This window comes from Cebus imitator, unplaced genomic scaffold (genome assembly GCF_001604975.1).
Source record: "Cebus imitator isolate Cc_AM_T3 unplaced genomic scaffold, Cebus_imitator-1.0 Scaffold66, whole genome shotgun sequence".
Classification (NCBI taxonomy): Eukaryota; Metazoa; Chordata; class Mammalia; order Primates; family Cebidae; genus Cebus; species Cebus imitator.
Genome location: NW_016107381.1, coordinates 6,006,067 through 6,020,616, shown reverse-complemented (window position 1 = coordinate 6,020,616; position 14,550 = coordinate 6,006,067). Strand labels below are relative to the sequence as shown.

The 14,550-nt window shown below is 54.6% G+C and overlaps 2 protein-coding genes across 5 annotated transcripts in view; one reads left to right on the top strand and one right to left on the bottom strand.

Annotated features, from left to right (window-relative positions):
• The first annotated feature begins 1,003 nt into the window (after positions 1–1,003).
• Positions 1,004–5,748, top strand: LDHD (lactate dehydrogenase D). Of its 2 annotated transcripts, XM_017530571.2 has the most exons (11): positions 1,047–1,206; positions 2,162–2,274; positions 2,471–2,612; positions 2,846–2,987; positions 3,128–3,287; positions 3,629–3,828; positions 3,924–4,052; positions 4,129–4,256; positions 4,860–4,950; positions 5,071–5,182; positions 5,263–5,428. In XM_017530571.2, the coding sequence occupies exons 1-11, from the start codon at positions 1,135–1,137 to the stop codon at positions 5,426–5,428; spliced, it is 1,455 nt and encodes a 484-aa protein (XP_017386060.1). In that variant the 5' UTR covers positions 1,047–1,134. The 2 variants fall into 2 exon arrangements, with proteins under 2 accessions (XP_017386058.1, XP_017386060.1); XM_017530569.2 differs by lacking the exon at positions 2,162–2,274 and having other exon boundaries at positions 1,004–1,206; positions 5,263–5,748.
• A 1,381-nt stretch (positions 5,749–7,129) lies between these two features.
• The window catches only part of ZNRF1 (zinc and ring finger 1), a 124,371-nt gene continuing 116,950 nt past the window's right edge, over positions 7,130–14,550 (bottom strand). Inside the window, exons 3-5 of one of the 3 annotated variants that reach the window (XM_037739268.1) lie at positions 12,942–13,047; positions 11,254–11,343; positions 7,130–8,427 (exon numbers count right to left, since the gene is read on the bottom strand). In XM_037739268.1, the coding sequence (XP_037595196.1) occupies positions 11,286–11,343; positions 12,942–13,047 (164 nt within the window). In that variant the 3' untranslated portion in view covers positions 7,130–8,427; positions 11,254–11,285. Of the gene's footprint in view, positions 8,428–9,124; positions 10,410–11,253; positions 11,344–12,941; positions 13,048–14,550 lie in introns of those variants that run through there. The other 2 variants (XM_017530573.2, XM_017530572.2) reach the window with 2 other exon arrangements.

Sequence of the window (14,550 nt, the reverse complement as noted above, 5' to 3'; positions counted from 1 at the left end):
AAAAAAAAAAAAAAAAAGAAAATTAGCTGGGTATGGTAGCACACCTGTAATTCCAGCTACTCAGGAGGCTAAGGCATGAGAACAGCTTGAACAGGGAGATGGAGGCTGTAGTGAGCAGAGGTCAGGCACTGCCTGGGCAACAGAGCAAGAATCTGTTTAAAAAAAAAAATTTTTTTTTTTCTGATTTTCAGTTGGTTAAAAGAATTAAGTTATTATCCAAAGACTTGGAATTTTAGTGTATAACAAAAATTTTTTTAAATTAAAAATTAAAAGACAACATGGAATCAATAGAAGTGTCTGGGTTAAGGTTCTTACTATATAAAATAGATGGTAAATGTCTCTTATAAGGCCTTAAAACGTTCCAGACTTAGTTAAATCTCCCCTAGATTGAGATAAAGCCTGGAAAGGGGAGGGGATTCTCTACAGATTCTAGATTTCCCCCACAAGAGACGGCTTTTCAGGGCCATTTAAAAAATGTCAAAGGAATATATATTGGGGGTAAAATACATCGATTTCTTTCAGGGCCTGCTATCTGATGTGTCATGCTAGGATCAGGTTGGAATTTGGTATCACTGCTACAAAGAGTCTGTTTTATGTCTTAAGATCAGAATGTTTTAAGATCTCTGTTTTAATGTTTTAATGCTGGTCTGTTGTGTCTGGGTTCCAAAGGGAGGAAGGGATAATGAGGCATGTCCTAAACCCCTTCCCATCACAGCCTGAGTTAATTTTTCAGGTTTACTTTGGAACGCCCTTGGTTGAGAGGAAGGTCCATTCAGTTGGCTGGGAGGCTTAGAATTTTATTTTTGCTGGGATTGAGAGATGCATAATGAAAAATAAATAAATAAAATAGAAAAAAAATAGAATTTTACTTTTGCCTGACAGTTTCCCAAAATGTCCAGTGAGCCTCACCTCTCCTTTAGAAGTATCACCTCTGTGCCCACAAAAATCCCTGCAAAGCCTGCAGGGGCCACCTTAAAGCCTGTGCCACCTTAAGCAGGCCCCACCCCTGGCCCAGCTAATGGGCTGGCTGCGGCAGCTGCCGCCACAGTGGCTGACTGGTTGGTCACCCTGCCCACCCGACCCAGTGCTCATACCCTTTGGCCAGTGCTCACACCCTCTGACTGGTGACTGGCTATGGCCCAATTGCTCAGGGCTTCGACCTGGGGGCTGTTCCCCTGGAGGAGCTACTGCTCCCAGAAGGCAAAGGTAGGGGGAGAGAAGAGAAGTGCCCTGGAGGGACGGGGTGGGGAGAGGGGAGCAAGGAGTCTGATCCCAAGTTTCCCAGGCTCTGTGACGCCCCAGCACCAAGTGACCTGACCTTGGGCAAAAGGGCACTGGGCTGACCCTGTGGCAAATGGGGGTGTAGGGTGAGCTGAGGCCCCACTGCTACCATGAGTGGGGCTGTGGAGTCAAATGGGTGCTCCTGGGTGGCTGTGGAGTAAAGCAAACCCGTGGAAGAACACCCTGAAGGAGAGGACCTGGGTTCCAGGCTGGGCTCTGTCCTTAATTTGGCCTCCATTTCTCATCTGCAAAATGGGAAGAAACCCCCTGAAGGGCTCCAGAAGCCCCCAGCCAAGGCAGAGTGGGGAGGGGACAGTGAAAGCTTTTCCTCCCTGCCATTCCCTTATCAAGCTCTGAGTCCCTTGTGGCTAGGGCAGTGCTTAGTTGGCCCTGGGGAAAGAAAGAATCGAGGGACCTTTCCAGCCCACTCAGGCAGGGCTGGCTGTTGAAGGAACCTGGTCAATAGCCTATTTTGCAGAGTGAATTCTGGTTTTTATTTTTATTTGTCCGGCTGGGCACTGTGGCTCACGCCTGTAACCCCAGGACTTTGGGAGGCCAAGGCAGGTGGATCGCTTGATCCCAGGAGTTAGAAACCATCCTGGGCAACATAGACACTGTTTTTATTTTAAAAAAAAAATTTTTTTTTTTTTTTAAATTCTGGTGGTGTTTCTTCTGAGGGGAAACTTTGACCCCCCAATGGTTCTGTTTGGAAAAGGGGCATTTCTGGATAGCGGGTTTGTTTAAAACCTGGCAAGGATGGTGTCGGTGAGGGGTGGGAGGGGAGGCCCACCAGTCCCCAGCCCTTCCCTCTGACATTGGGGCAGGGCTGTGGCCCTAGGTGTTTTTCGGGGGACCCTGGCAGTGTGTTTCTCCCCTACAGGGTGAGCTCTGCAGGGACTTCGTGGAGGCTCTGAAGGCCGTGGTGGGAGGCTCCCACGTGTCCACTGCCACTGCGGTCCGAGAGATGCACGGGCGGGATGAGTCGGTGCACAGGTGTGGGGGAGCACACACGCGGGCCCCCTCCCCTGTCGTCCGGATTCAACCGCAGCTGGGAGCGAGGGCCCTGGGTTGCCTTCCTCCTCAGTCACCTGTTTTGGGGTGCTCTGGCGTGTTCTCTGCCCCTTGCTCACTGTAGCCTCGGGACCAGAGGGCGCCACGCCCCCCTAAATGGCTGAGGGTCTGGTTCTAGGTGCCAACCTCCGGATGCTGTAGTGTGGCCCCAGAACGTGGAGCAGGTCAGCCGAGTGGCAGCCCTGTGCTACGGCCAAGGTGTGCCCATCATCCCATTCGGCACCGGCACCGGGCTGGAGGGTGGCGTCTGCGCTGTGCAGGTACAGTGGGTGGGGCTCCCCTGCCCGCCCCGGGGCTGGTCCCATCACACCTTGGCACACCTGTGGCTGCCTCCCCCACCACACGTGGCTCCTTGGGTCCGCTCCCGCCCTCGGGCTGCCTGCCTCTGGGGTTCTGGTCTGGCTGCTGGGGGTCACCCGCGGGGTGTGGCCCGGGGGCCGTGGCCAGGTCAGAGACCCAGGTCCGCAGTCGTCTTAGCACCCGTCCCCACTAGGGCGGCGTCTGCGTTAACCTGACGCAGATGGACCAGATCCTGGAGCTGAACCTGGAGGACTTCTCTGTGGTGGTGGAGCCCGGCGTCACCCGCAAAGCCCTTAACACCCACCTGCGGGACAGCGGCCTCTGGTTTCCCGTGGGTAGGACTCGCGGACCTTGGGGCCCTGAGGATACCTTGGAAGCAGGGCTGCGTCTGGGGTTCAGGGGACCTTCCTCCTCCAGCCCGAGGGAAAGGGCCTCCAGTCCCTGAGGCTGCCTTCTCCTGCACGCCGCTCTCCAGACCCAGGCGCCGACGCCTCTCTCTGCGGCATGGCGGCCACCGCGGCTTCGGGCACCAACGCGGTCCGCTACGGCACCATGCGGGAAAACGTGCTCAACCTGGAGGTGGTGCTGCCGGACGGGCGGCTGCTGCACACGGCGGGCCCAGGCCGGCACTTCCGGTGAGCGCCCTCTGCCGGGGCCCTGGGCACTGCTGCGGGGCTGCCCTGCAGAGGCCGGGCTGTGAAAGGCGCCTCCTGCGGGCCACCTGGTTTGGCGGGCTGGGCTTCCACAGGCTCTGAAGCCCGGTCACCTGGGCCAAAGTGGGTGGGACATGGGTTTGCTCTCCCTGCGTGAGGCTGGTTTGTGGGGCAGAAAGCACTGGGCCAGGGAATCTGGGCCCGAGGGAGGCCAGCCCAGATCTCATTGCCTGGGGTCGGTGTCCTGGGTTCCAGCCTGGGCTCTGACCAGAAATCCCTCATCACTTGGCCTAGCACTCACCTTGTGTGTCCCTGGGACCTAGGAAGAGTGCAGCCGGCTACAATCTCACGGGGCTCTTCGTGGGCTCGGAGGGGACGCTGGGCCTCATCACAGCCACCACCCTGCGCCTGCACCCTGCCCCTGAGGCCACGGTGGCTGCCACGTGTGCGTTCCCCAGTGTCCAGGCTGCTGTGGACAGCACTGTACACATCCTCCAGGCGGCAGTGCCCGTGGCCCGCATTGGTGAGCTGAGGACTGGGGCAGTCAGGGTGGGCTCCATGGAAGAGGCCCCCTGGGAGGGCCAGGCCTCACCTGGCCTGCCCTCTCCCTGGATCCAGAGTTCCTGGATGAAGTCATGATGGATGCCTGCAACAGGTACAGCAAGCTGAATTGCTCAGTGGCGCCCACACTCTTCCTGGAGTTCCATGGCTCCCAGCAGGCACTGGAGGAGCAGCTGCAGTGCACAGGTATGCTGGGGTAGCGTGGGGCAGTGGGGTGGGCGGCCGCTACGGCCCTGTGTCAGCCCTCCTCCCCCAACTGCAGAGGAGATAGTCCAGCAGAACGGAGCCTCTGACTTCTCCTGGGCCAAGGAGGCCGAGGAGCGGAGCCAGCTTTGGGCAGCACGGCATAATGCCTGGTACGCAGCCCTGGCCCTGCGGCCAGGCTGCAAGGTAAGCTGGGGCTGGGCTGCAGCTGGGGCCCACAAACCTTTCCTCAACCCACCATCTTAGTGCACAGAGCAGCAGGCTGAGCCCCCACAAGGGGGCTGGGCCTGGCTGAGCAAGTGCTAGAACCGGGGGCTGCAGAACACCCCACCCAGATGTTCAGATACCATCTACAGGGAAAGAACAGTTGTCTGCTAAGCCCTCAGAAGCCCTTTCTGTGAGCCAGGTTGTGGGAATGGGAATGCTCTTGGGAGTTGTAAACAGGGATGGCTTCCTGGAGGAAGAGATGAAACAGAGGAGGATGTCAGCCTAACTTGGGGAAGGGAAGTCTGGGCTCCAAGCAGCTCAGTAGCCTGGGGGTCGGGGTAGGAGCCATGGGGGAGTGTGGACAGCCTCTGCAGGGAGGTGTGGCAAGCACACCTGGGTCAGTGGTCTCCTTCGTTGTGTTGCGGGGAGGTGAGGGCTGAGGCCTAGAGAAGAGCAGGACATTTCCTTGTGTGAGGCCGGGAGCTGAGGCCCAGTGCCCCGAGACCCATCCTCAGCCTTGACCACGGTGACCCTCTACCCCCAGGCAGACAGGGGTGACTCACAGGCCTCCCCTTTGACCAGGGCTACTCCACGGACGTGTGTGTGCCCATCTCCCGGCTGCCGGAGATCGTGGTGCAGACCAAGGAGGATCTGAATGCCTCGGGACTCAAAGGTTCTGTCCTCCCTGCTGCTGGGGAGAGGTGGGAAGGTGTTGGGGCTGACCAGAGCCTGGGCCAGCAGGAGGTAGAAGGGGGGCTGGGCTGGAGAATAGCTCTGTCCTCTGGGCCCCCAGGAAGCATTGTTGGACATGTGGGTGACGGCAACTTCCACTGCATCCTGCTGGTTAACCCTGATGACGCCGAGGAACTGGGCAGGGTCAAGGCTTTTGCAGAACAGCTGGGCAGGTAGGAGAAAAGCCAGGGATGAGGAGAGCTGAGGGCAGCCGAAAGGCGACCCACTGAGGATGTCTCCTCCCTGCCCTCAGGCGGGCACTGGCCCTCCATGGAACGTGCACGGGAGAGCATGGCATCGGGCTGGGCAAGCGACAGCTGCTACAGGAGGAGGTGGGCGCCGTGGGTATGGAGACTATGCGGCAGCTCAAGGCAGTGCTGGATCCCCGAGGCCTCATGAACCCGGGCAAAGTGCTGTGAGCAGCTCTGAGCACTTAGCCCATGGGTTCCCAGACTATGGAGCCTCTGTTCTGGGACTTTTCTTCATGCTACAGCCCCTGCTAGGGATAGACAGTAGCTGATGCTGTCATCCTGCCAGCGAGCCCAGAGAAGCCTGGGCACCGGGTTAATCCCCAGACTTCTGGCTGGCCCCAGGAGCCCTTGGCTCAGTAAATGACCCAGGGTGGTTCCCGGCAAAGCTGCTTCCTCTGTTTATACGCATCCTGTCCTGGATGGAAGAGATGGTCTGTGTCCACTCAAGACTGACGACCTCTCCCCAGAGGCCTCCCACTGCGGGGGACCCTTCCCCTTTCTTTTTTTTTTTTTGAGACGGAGTTTCGCTCTTGTTGCCCAGGCTGGAGTGCAATGGCGCGATCTCGGCTCACTGCAACCTCCGCCTCCTGGGTTCAGGCAATTCTCCTGCCTCAGCCTCCTGTCCTTCCCCTTTCATGTAGTGACAGAACACTCCTTTCCTGGTATGGGAAGCAACCTCCCATACCATGCTGATAGTTCTTCTTGTTGGCGCCTCCTCAAATAAATCTGAAATCAACCTGAAACCCGCCTGCAACTAAGGGTCTCTGTGTCCTTTGGCCAGTGACCTCTTTGTTTTGGATCTGTTCTCTGACGTCTTGTAGCCTGGGGAGGGGGTGGTATTCAGGCTTCGGAAGATGTGGCAAGCACACCTGAGCCAGTGATCTCCTGCAGGAACAGAACCCAGGTCCCTGTCCCGGTTATTCCACCTCAGACCTGAGGACCTGCCCATGGCAGATGTCACTTAGGATGGGGTCCCCAACTGGGCCTCTGAACACAGATTGTGTTCCTCAGCAGCTGCTACTGTCTTTAGAAACAGAGGTGAAACTTTTTGCACCCCCTCTCCTTGGGGTGATACATCATACTACCAGCTGTTTTGCCCTGAAGGTCTGTCCACCCTGGCTAGGGCCTGTCCCTGTCTTGGGCTAGAGCCCGTCTTGAGACCTTGGCAGTTGTTCCCCCTAAGCCCACTAGAGGGCACCTGACATCACAAAGCTCAGGTACCACCGGCATCTGCTCCAGACTCAGGAATCACTTCTGCTCAGGGCCTGCAGCTCTCAGCCCTGGGCAAACGTCCCAGGGTCAGGGAAGGCCTGGCAGCCTGGAAGCTGGGCTAAGTCCTCTACCCCACCGACAGGTCCCAGGAACCTGTAGTGCTGTCTCATCTTCCTTGCCCTTTCAGCCTTCAGTGTCCTTAGGAAACGGGCATGTCACACCCCATGGCCTCCCTGGCCTCCAACCTGCTCCTCCTACCATCAGCTGTTCAGTGCTCAGGCGGGCTGCTGGGCCTTGGGCAGAGGCAGCTGTGCTGAGACGCTTCAATCCAACTTCAGTTTTTGGAACCCCTCCTCCAAGCTAACACTGGGCTCCAGCAAACAGCAGTGACACCGACCTGAGCCTGGAGACTACTCCTCTGTGACGTTTCTGTCCCGCTCTGCCCTTGTGGGGAGTAGAGACTGTGCCAAGGGCTGATTGGTGACAAATCTCAGCCCTTTCCCCAAAACACCCCAGCACATGTGTGCTCATCACTGAGGCAGCCCTCTCGCCCCTCCCCTTCCAGCCAGCCAGCCAGCCACCCACTCTTGCAGGCGAAAATCCTGCAAGGGCCAGGCTCTCCCTCCAGTGCCTGGCAACTAGGAGGCGCTCAGCAAATGACCGTTTCCCCACAATCTTTTATTAAGAAAAATTCCAAACATACAGAAAAGTTGAAAGAACAAGTACACCGTTCACTGAAATACCAGCCACTGCAGATTCAACAATGAACATTTTGGCCTTATTTGCTTTGTGTATTTTGGGGGGAATCATTTGGAATTAAATTACATATTTTTTGAAGGCATTCACCTATATAATTCAGCATCTATCTCCTAAGAATGAGGACATTCTCCCATGAACCTCGGTACCGTTAGATGGCTATTAGAGAATGGTTGTTCTTAGTGAGGGGCTCACATCCAGGAACCTCATAAAGTGTGCTAGGCCCTTAGCAGAGTGGGTAGAATCTGCTCCCCAGTTCCCTCACATTCTCTCCCATCCCAGAAAGGCAGAAAAGCGGCAACATGGGATTCTGGAGAGCTGTCGGGATGGAGTATGGCAAACATGAGCTCCACTTGGGAAGCCCCGACAGCCTCAATCCCACCCCCACACCAAGAGTGGGCAACCTGGGTCCAAATTCAGGATACTGCAGCCGACAGGGGGCTGCAGCGTGCCAGGTAGGAATGAAGTCGCTGGGGGTGGGGGTGAGCACCAGCCCCTAGAGCTTGGAATAGCACCCGGCGTGGGCTAAAGCCCTGCCCCACCCGAATCACAGCTGCTTGGCTCACCCATGGCACTGCCAAAACAGCGGACTCAAGCTGCCAAGGTGGGCACACGAAGCCTCCGTTTCCAGGTCCAGGGGTCAGGCAAGGAGATCTCCTTCAGGGCTGGGCCCTGCCTCTCCAGCTTTGCTGGTGGAATTAAATATAGCACAGGGAGACACAGTTGCCAGGCAGAAGCAGGAGGTGCTGTGAATAGAACAGTGCCCTTTGTGGTGACAAAGCTATGGGGAGCCTGCTGTGACTGCCAGGACCTGCAGGGCAACTCCCCCGGCCCACAGTGGCCTCGGAGCTGCGTGGTTTTGTCCCTGCTTCACATGGGAAACATCTGAAGTTCAGAGGAAGCTGTTTCCCCACAATCACCCTGCCAGGCAGGAGAGCCTGAATGCAGTGTAGAGCCATGTTCCTGCCGCCAGCTCTCACAACAGCCCCAAGGTCTTCACCCCGGACAGGTCCGCGCTGAGGCCCAGGCTCCAAACCACCAAGTCTTCAGTGTTTCTCCGCTGGCCCTGCCTCATGTTTGCCCACTGGCCTGTTGTGAACGCCCTTGCAGAGTAGGTGCTTCTGGAAGCATCTGATGGAGGGTGACTGCAGAGCCAGGGGCTGTGGCAGCAGGGAGATGGTCCGGCACATCAAGAGGGCCTGAGAAGGGTCAGAGCAGAGAGGGTGTGTAGTCGTCTCCCTCCAGAGCTTTCCCTTGCTGGCTCTGCAGGAGGCTCTGGAATGCTGCTCCGGGAGCCCGCTGGGCACGGGGACACAGGCCAGGCCTGCACTGCTGCTCCCTGCCTGAAGCTGCCTGCCCAGCCCACAGTTTGCCAACTTCTGTGAGCCTGAGCGGCTGGTTCTGGTTCAGGGGCTCCAAGCTGGCGTAGCCCCAAACCAGGGCCTCTTCCTGGGCCTCAATGAAGCATGCCCGTGAGTCAGCACTGAGATGCAAACTGAGCAACAGGCAGGGCGAGTGGAACGTGGAATGGGGAGCAGAGGCTGGAAGGAGCGGGGCTGGGCCCACACCTGGAAGAACCCACATCCTTGCAGCTGCTGGTGGCTGCAACATCTTGGCTCCTGCAGAGCTCTCCAGAGTTCCAGCACAATGACTCCACAGAGGGCAGATTGGTTCCATGATGCTTAAGAGGTCAGGAAGCTTATAGGAGGTACACCTGACTTGCCACTCTCCCTCCACCCAGGCCTGACAGTCTGAGGACCAATTCACATACCTGGAGCCCCAAGTAGTAGCCTGAAGGAATGCTAAGGAGGTAGGTGAGGGAGTAGGGGCAGGCCCTTGCCCCCATTTCTTGATTGTATAACAACACTTCATTAAAATAAAATCACACAGTGCATCTTTTATTAGACATTTTAATACCATATCAAAACACCTTGGACTAATGAAGAAAGCTTTTCTCCCAAGCTTTGAACATTTTTTTAAACATTTTATGAATTTTTTTTTGTATTTTAATATATAAATACAGAAACCTATCTTGCATGGGCTGATGCCACGTGTGAACATCAATGGCTAAAATGTTCTCAAACATAGTGCCTGAAAACAGGGGTAGCTGTACATACTTCTTAGTAAGTCTTTTTTTTGTTTAAGTTTTCTGGAGAAAAAAATCCACAAGGGCCTAAGAATAATGTTCAGGCATTTTTGCAGGACACTTGTGATTGTTAAATCCTCTGAACTGACCGGAACCAGGAGGAAAGAAGGGAAAAGAGATGGGATCAGTGGGAAGAAAAGTTCTCGATGGGTTGTTTTTTGGCAATGAAGTCAAGATATTAGGTTCTTAAGGGGAGAAAAGAGCAAAACCAAGCCAGAAAAGTAGAGAGAAAAAAACTAAACCCAAAGTAGAGAAGTTGGTGGTGGAGAGGGCCAGCTGGGGCAGGGGAAGAGACTGTGTGCTCGCCCACCGTCCGAAGGCTGGCGGCGAGGGCTTGGCTGTGTTCGTCTGTCACTGAGAGGGTTATGGCTGGGCAGCAAACAGCAAGCTGTAAACATCACGAGGGAAAACACCAGTCGACACTAGACTTTTTTTTATATAATTTTTTTTTTTTGTAAACACTTTAAAGACAGACCCACAATGCCTTTCAAAGGTGAAAAAGAAAATGCCCTTTCCCTCCTGGGCTGAGGGGTGAGGGGAAGGATAGCAGTTGATTCATTCTTCTTTCAAACTTGTTCTCATCCAATTTGGTGTCCTCAGGGAGGAAGGGAGAACCATGATCTGGAAGTCAGTGCAGAAGGGGTGCCCTGTTCCCGCTGGTGTCCCAAGCTCAGCTCTGCCCCAGGGTTCGGTGAGCCTCCTCCTGGGAGCAGGGGCTGTCTGTCCCTGTGTGGACCGTAATAAGTAAGTCGTGCTCCGTCGGGCCGAGGGCTGGCAGCTGCATCCCAGGGCAGCTGCATCCCGAGAGGGCAGGCAGGGCTGGGGCGTCTGCACGGGACCCCCGAAGCCAAACAGCACGTGGGGAATTTGCAGCCATGCGCCTGGGCAGGTTCTACTCCCCTGCCTCTCTCCCCCTTGCTCTTTCTTCTCCCCTTGTCATCAGTTTTTGAGGTGAAGGTGAAAAGAGCAAATGTCCCTGATTTGTCTGACATCATCAGCTGTTCTGGGAGTTTACTTGGAATAAATAAAATAAACCTAACAAAAGAAAACAAAAACAAGAGAGAGAGAAACGGAGGGAGGAAGAAGAGCGGCCCCAAAACCTTTGGCTGTGAGATGAGTTGGGCTTTTGGTTTTTATGGGGGTTTTGTCTACTTTGTTTTTACCAGAAAAAGGAAAATGGCAGCCCAGAACTTTGAAGGGACAGGTGAGATGGGGTCAGGGAGGATGGTCGGCAGCAAGCAGTGTACCCCTAGGGGAGACCTGGGGAGGCCAGACTCAGCGGTGAGCTACGGATGTGTGGAGTCAGCACCCACTACTGTGGGATGGAGGGGTCGAGTCTGCCCTGGAGGCCTCAGATTCATCTGGAAGCCACGCGGGAAGAACCAGCGGTAAAGTGAACGCTGACAAGCACTTTGCAGGGAACAATGCGCCGCCTCCATGGCTGTCTGTTTAGTAAGTGCAATGTCCTCATGGCAGCAGGGAGCAAGATTATCCCCATCAGACTCAGAGGTGAGCGAGGATGAGGCCAAGCCAGACACACACCCAGCGCTCAGGCTCCTTTTCCTGCTTGTGCACATTCCCAAAAAGAAAGATCTTCCTGAACTTTCTTTAGGAACGTAAACTGCACTGGTCTTTTCCCCAAGGAATCCTAACTCTTCTGAGCCTGTTCTTCATAACTGCCCACGTTGGTTTGTATCTCTTGTCCTTCCCAGAGAAAATCATTTCCAGATAACCACCTGCTAACTGACAAGGTGCTCCTTCCCTCTGCTCCTGCTTTCTTCTTGGTGGCATAAGGGCAGCTCCATTCCGCCACCTATGGGCCCCTAAAGTGACCTGACCCCAAGCCTTAAGGCCGAAGCACCCCTACCCATGGGCTCACCTTTGAGAGGAGTCAGCAAGCAAGCCCGCAGGTCAGTCCGCAGGGTGTTCTGGACACGATCTGTTCACTTCAAACCATGAGTCTATGCAGCTGTGGGGAGAGGCCGCAAGAGAAACTGCGTTACCTGCTGCCCAGGCTGTTTTGAAGGGGATCTTTCAAAGGGACGGCTTCCTGAGCAGGAGCTTCCTAAGTCTTTTCTGAAAGGACCCCAGGGAAACACAGTCATGTCTCCAGATATCCCTACTTTCTGAAGCAGGAAGAAGAGAGAACACCAAGACTGGTCTTGGCCCAGCCGGAGACAGCAGTGGTGGGTACAGGCTCAGGGGGATCTGGTACAGTAGGAAGGGGCAGGGCGACCTTGAGAAGGACCAAAGCTTTCTGTGCACAAAGCCCAGGAGGATGGCAGCAGCCACCGTGGAGAAGGTGAGAGCGGTGGACCCCGCAGGTCAGCTAGTCAGCTGTCTCCAAGACTCCAAGGGCAAGGAAGTGGAAACAGTGGCATGGCAGGAAGGCCATGGCTATGGGTGCTAGGGTCCTGAAAGAGCCCCTTCCTGGGTCAAAAGAACAGCTGTGAGGCTCCCTCCCAGTGGGTGACCTCTTAGGAGAGCCCCCAGCTCTACCCCTCAGCCTAGATCAGCTGATCAGCAGCAGAATCTAGTCCTTCCTGCAAGAGGAGGGAGGGGAGCCAGACAGTGAAGCCCTGGTCTCCAGTGTTTACAGAAAAAGGCTCTCTGCATCAAAGAGGGAACAGAGTTTGCCCCAAGACAGCTTCCTGATTTGTAAACCAACATCTGGGCATTTTCAAAGACAGGAACCAGACAGATAATTTGCATAATTCTCCCCTAGGGCCAAAGATTTCCTTTTCTGGTTCTGGTTAATGTTCTCAGGGACGCTGCAAGGCTCTGCGCTAGCAACTAGACCAAGAATCTCTTCCAGGCCAGCCTTGAGCCTCCTCTGCACCAGCCACGCCGTGTGCCATGCCCAGTTGTCACCCTGTGCAGCAGTGGCCCTGAGAGGCAGGCTTTGAAAGACCTGTGTGTCAGGAAGAAGCTCTGGGGTTGAGGACTCAGACAGCAGGTTCTGGCCACAGGCAGCACAGTGTCCTCCTGTCATGGGCAAGAAGGTGTCTTCCTTCCAGCTGAAAACAAGGAGGGGGCTTACACTGGAGCCTGAGGACGAATCTGGGCCCTGCTACTTATAACTGCGCCCAGTACCCCTCAGGAAATGGCTCTTCCTGCCTCCTGGCCCTCTAGGGAGGAGGCCAGCGCAAGGCCGTGGCACACTCTCTGCCTGGCCTTCCTCGCACAGATTGACATTCTCCCCCTGTGAAGCAGACGAGCCCAGAGAGGAAGAAAAGGCAGGGAGATAGATGGAGAACCAACCTTCCCAGTGGGATCCTAAGCTCCTACAACCTGTGAGGCTCTACAGTTCTCGCTATCAGTTCCTAACCCCAAACCCTCAAACCAGAGCATACCTCCAGCAACTCAACTCTGCCCTGCGCTTGGGATGTTCGCACCTTCCTACCGGCACAGTGGGTATCTGTGTGCTGGACTCTGCCCTTACCCACTTGGAGCCAGAGGTGGGAGGAGAGGTCATCCCATAACCAAAGGAGACAGAATGGCTGGAGATGGGGGTCTGCCCCTCTGGGAGGGAGATGCACTGAGCCACCCTGCCGACCCCTCCCCTACCTTTTGTGATAGATGCACAAGCAGGGCAGCCTGGCTATCGTGTCCCCCTGCAGCAGCTCCTCCAGGCAGATCACACACTCACCCGCGTCTTTAGTCAGCACATCATCTGCAAGGGGGACAGAGGGAGGGAGCAAGAGGGTTAGTCACCAGTGGACAGGTGGCACGGGGCAGGCAAGGGCCTAGCAACTAGGGGACTGCTTAGCTGCCCCAAACTGTGCCCGGCTCTGTGGGGGACACAGAACCCCAAGAGGGACCTTGACCTTAAGACTCTCACTGTGGAGATAAGGCATGCACACCACATGTTAATTACCCAAAGACAAAATGGGATTAATCCCAACATGTGATTAACCAAAAGCTGAGGTAATGGCGGACGAAAAAGGCCTGGAGAAGGGTAGACGCGAAGCAGGGGCAGCATGAGGCAAGCTGTTTCCCTCCACAGACGCTTTCCTAAACACACACACAGCCAGGACGCGGATTTCTGGTCTGGAAAAATATGGTATTGGGGAGAGTGGTAGGAGGCAAGAAAGAGGGGGAGAAACAGGTCCCCAAGCAAATGCGTGTGCATGGAGGTTCACAGCAGCATTGTTCACAAGGGCCCAAAGGTGGAAACAACCCAGTGTCCACCAACTGCGCAAGAGATAAAAGATGTTGTTTTCCTACGATGGAATGCTACTCAGCCAAGAAAAGGAAGAACCACCACATGCTGCAACGTGGATAAATGTCAAAAATACTACACTTAGTAAAAGAAGCCAACTACTGTATGAACCTATTCATATGAAATGTCCAGAAGAGATAAATCCATAGAGGTAGAAAGAAGACGGGGATTGGGGGCAGGGGGAAATGGGGAATGACTGCTTAATGGGTACGACGTTTTCTCCCCACCACCTTTTTACCTTTTTTTTGGGGTGGGGGGGGAACAAGAGTCTCACTCTGTCGCTCAGGGTGGATTGCAATGGTGCGATCTCGGCTCACTGCAACCTCCAACTCCCAGGTTCAAGTGTTTCTCCTGCCTCAGCCTCCTGAATAGCTGGGATTACGGGCAACCGCCATCACGCCTGGCTAATTTTTTTGTATTTTTAGTAGAGACGGGGTTTCTCCATGTTGGCCAGGCTGGTCTTGAACTCCTGACCTCAGGTGATCCACCTGCCTCTGCCTCCCAAAGTACTGGGATTACAGGCATGAGTCACCATGCCTGGCCAAAAACTTTACTGTGGTAAGTCTAACATATGCTCTATCTTCTTAACAAATCTTCAAGTGTACAATACAGTATTGTCAACTGTAGTCACTATGTTGTATGGCAGATGTCTAAAACTTACCTTGCATAACTGAAATGTTATACCCATTAATCGACCACTCCCCTTCGCCCCACCTAGCTGCTGGCCACCACCAGTCTACTCTCTGCTTCCATGAGTTGGATTATTTTAGCTACCTCATATAAGTGGAATCACATTAGGAGTTTCTTTCTGGAGTGATGAAGTATTTAGAACCAGATAAAGGTGGGAATTGTGAATGTCCTAAATGCTACTAAATTGTACATTTAAAAATGGTTGATTTCATCTCAATTTTAATTTTTTTTTTTTTTTTTTTTTTTTTTTTTTTTTTTTTTTTT

Bases quoted from the DNA above. Each gene is read 5' to 3' on its own strand.
- LDHD (XM_017530569.2), top strand. From the start codon at position 1,019: ATGGGCTGGCTGCGGCAGCTGCCGCCACAGTGGCTGACTGGTTGGTCA. The intron at 2,988-3,127 runs GTAGGACTCGCG...GCCGCTCTCCAG, and splicing joins CGGCCTCTGGTTTCCCGTGG to ACCCAGGCGCCGACGCCTCT. The intron at 4,053-4,128 runs GTATGCTGGGGT...CCCCAACTGCAG, and splicing joins GGAGCAGCTGCAGTGCACAG to AGGAGATAGTCCAGCAGAAC.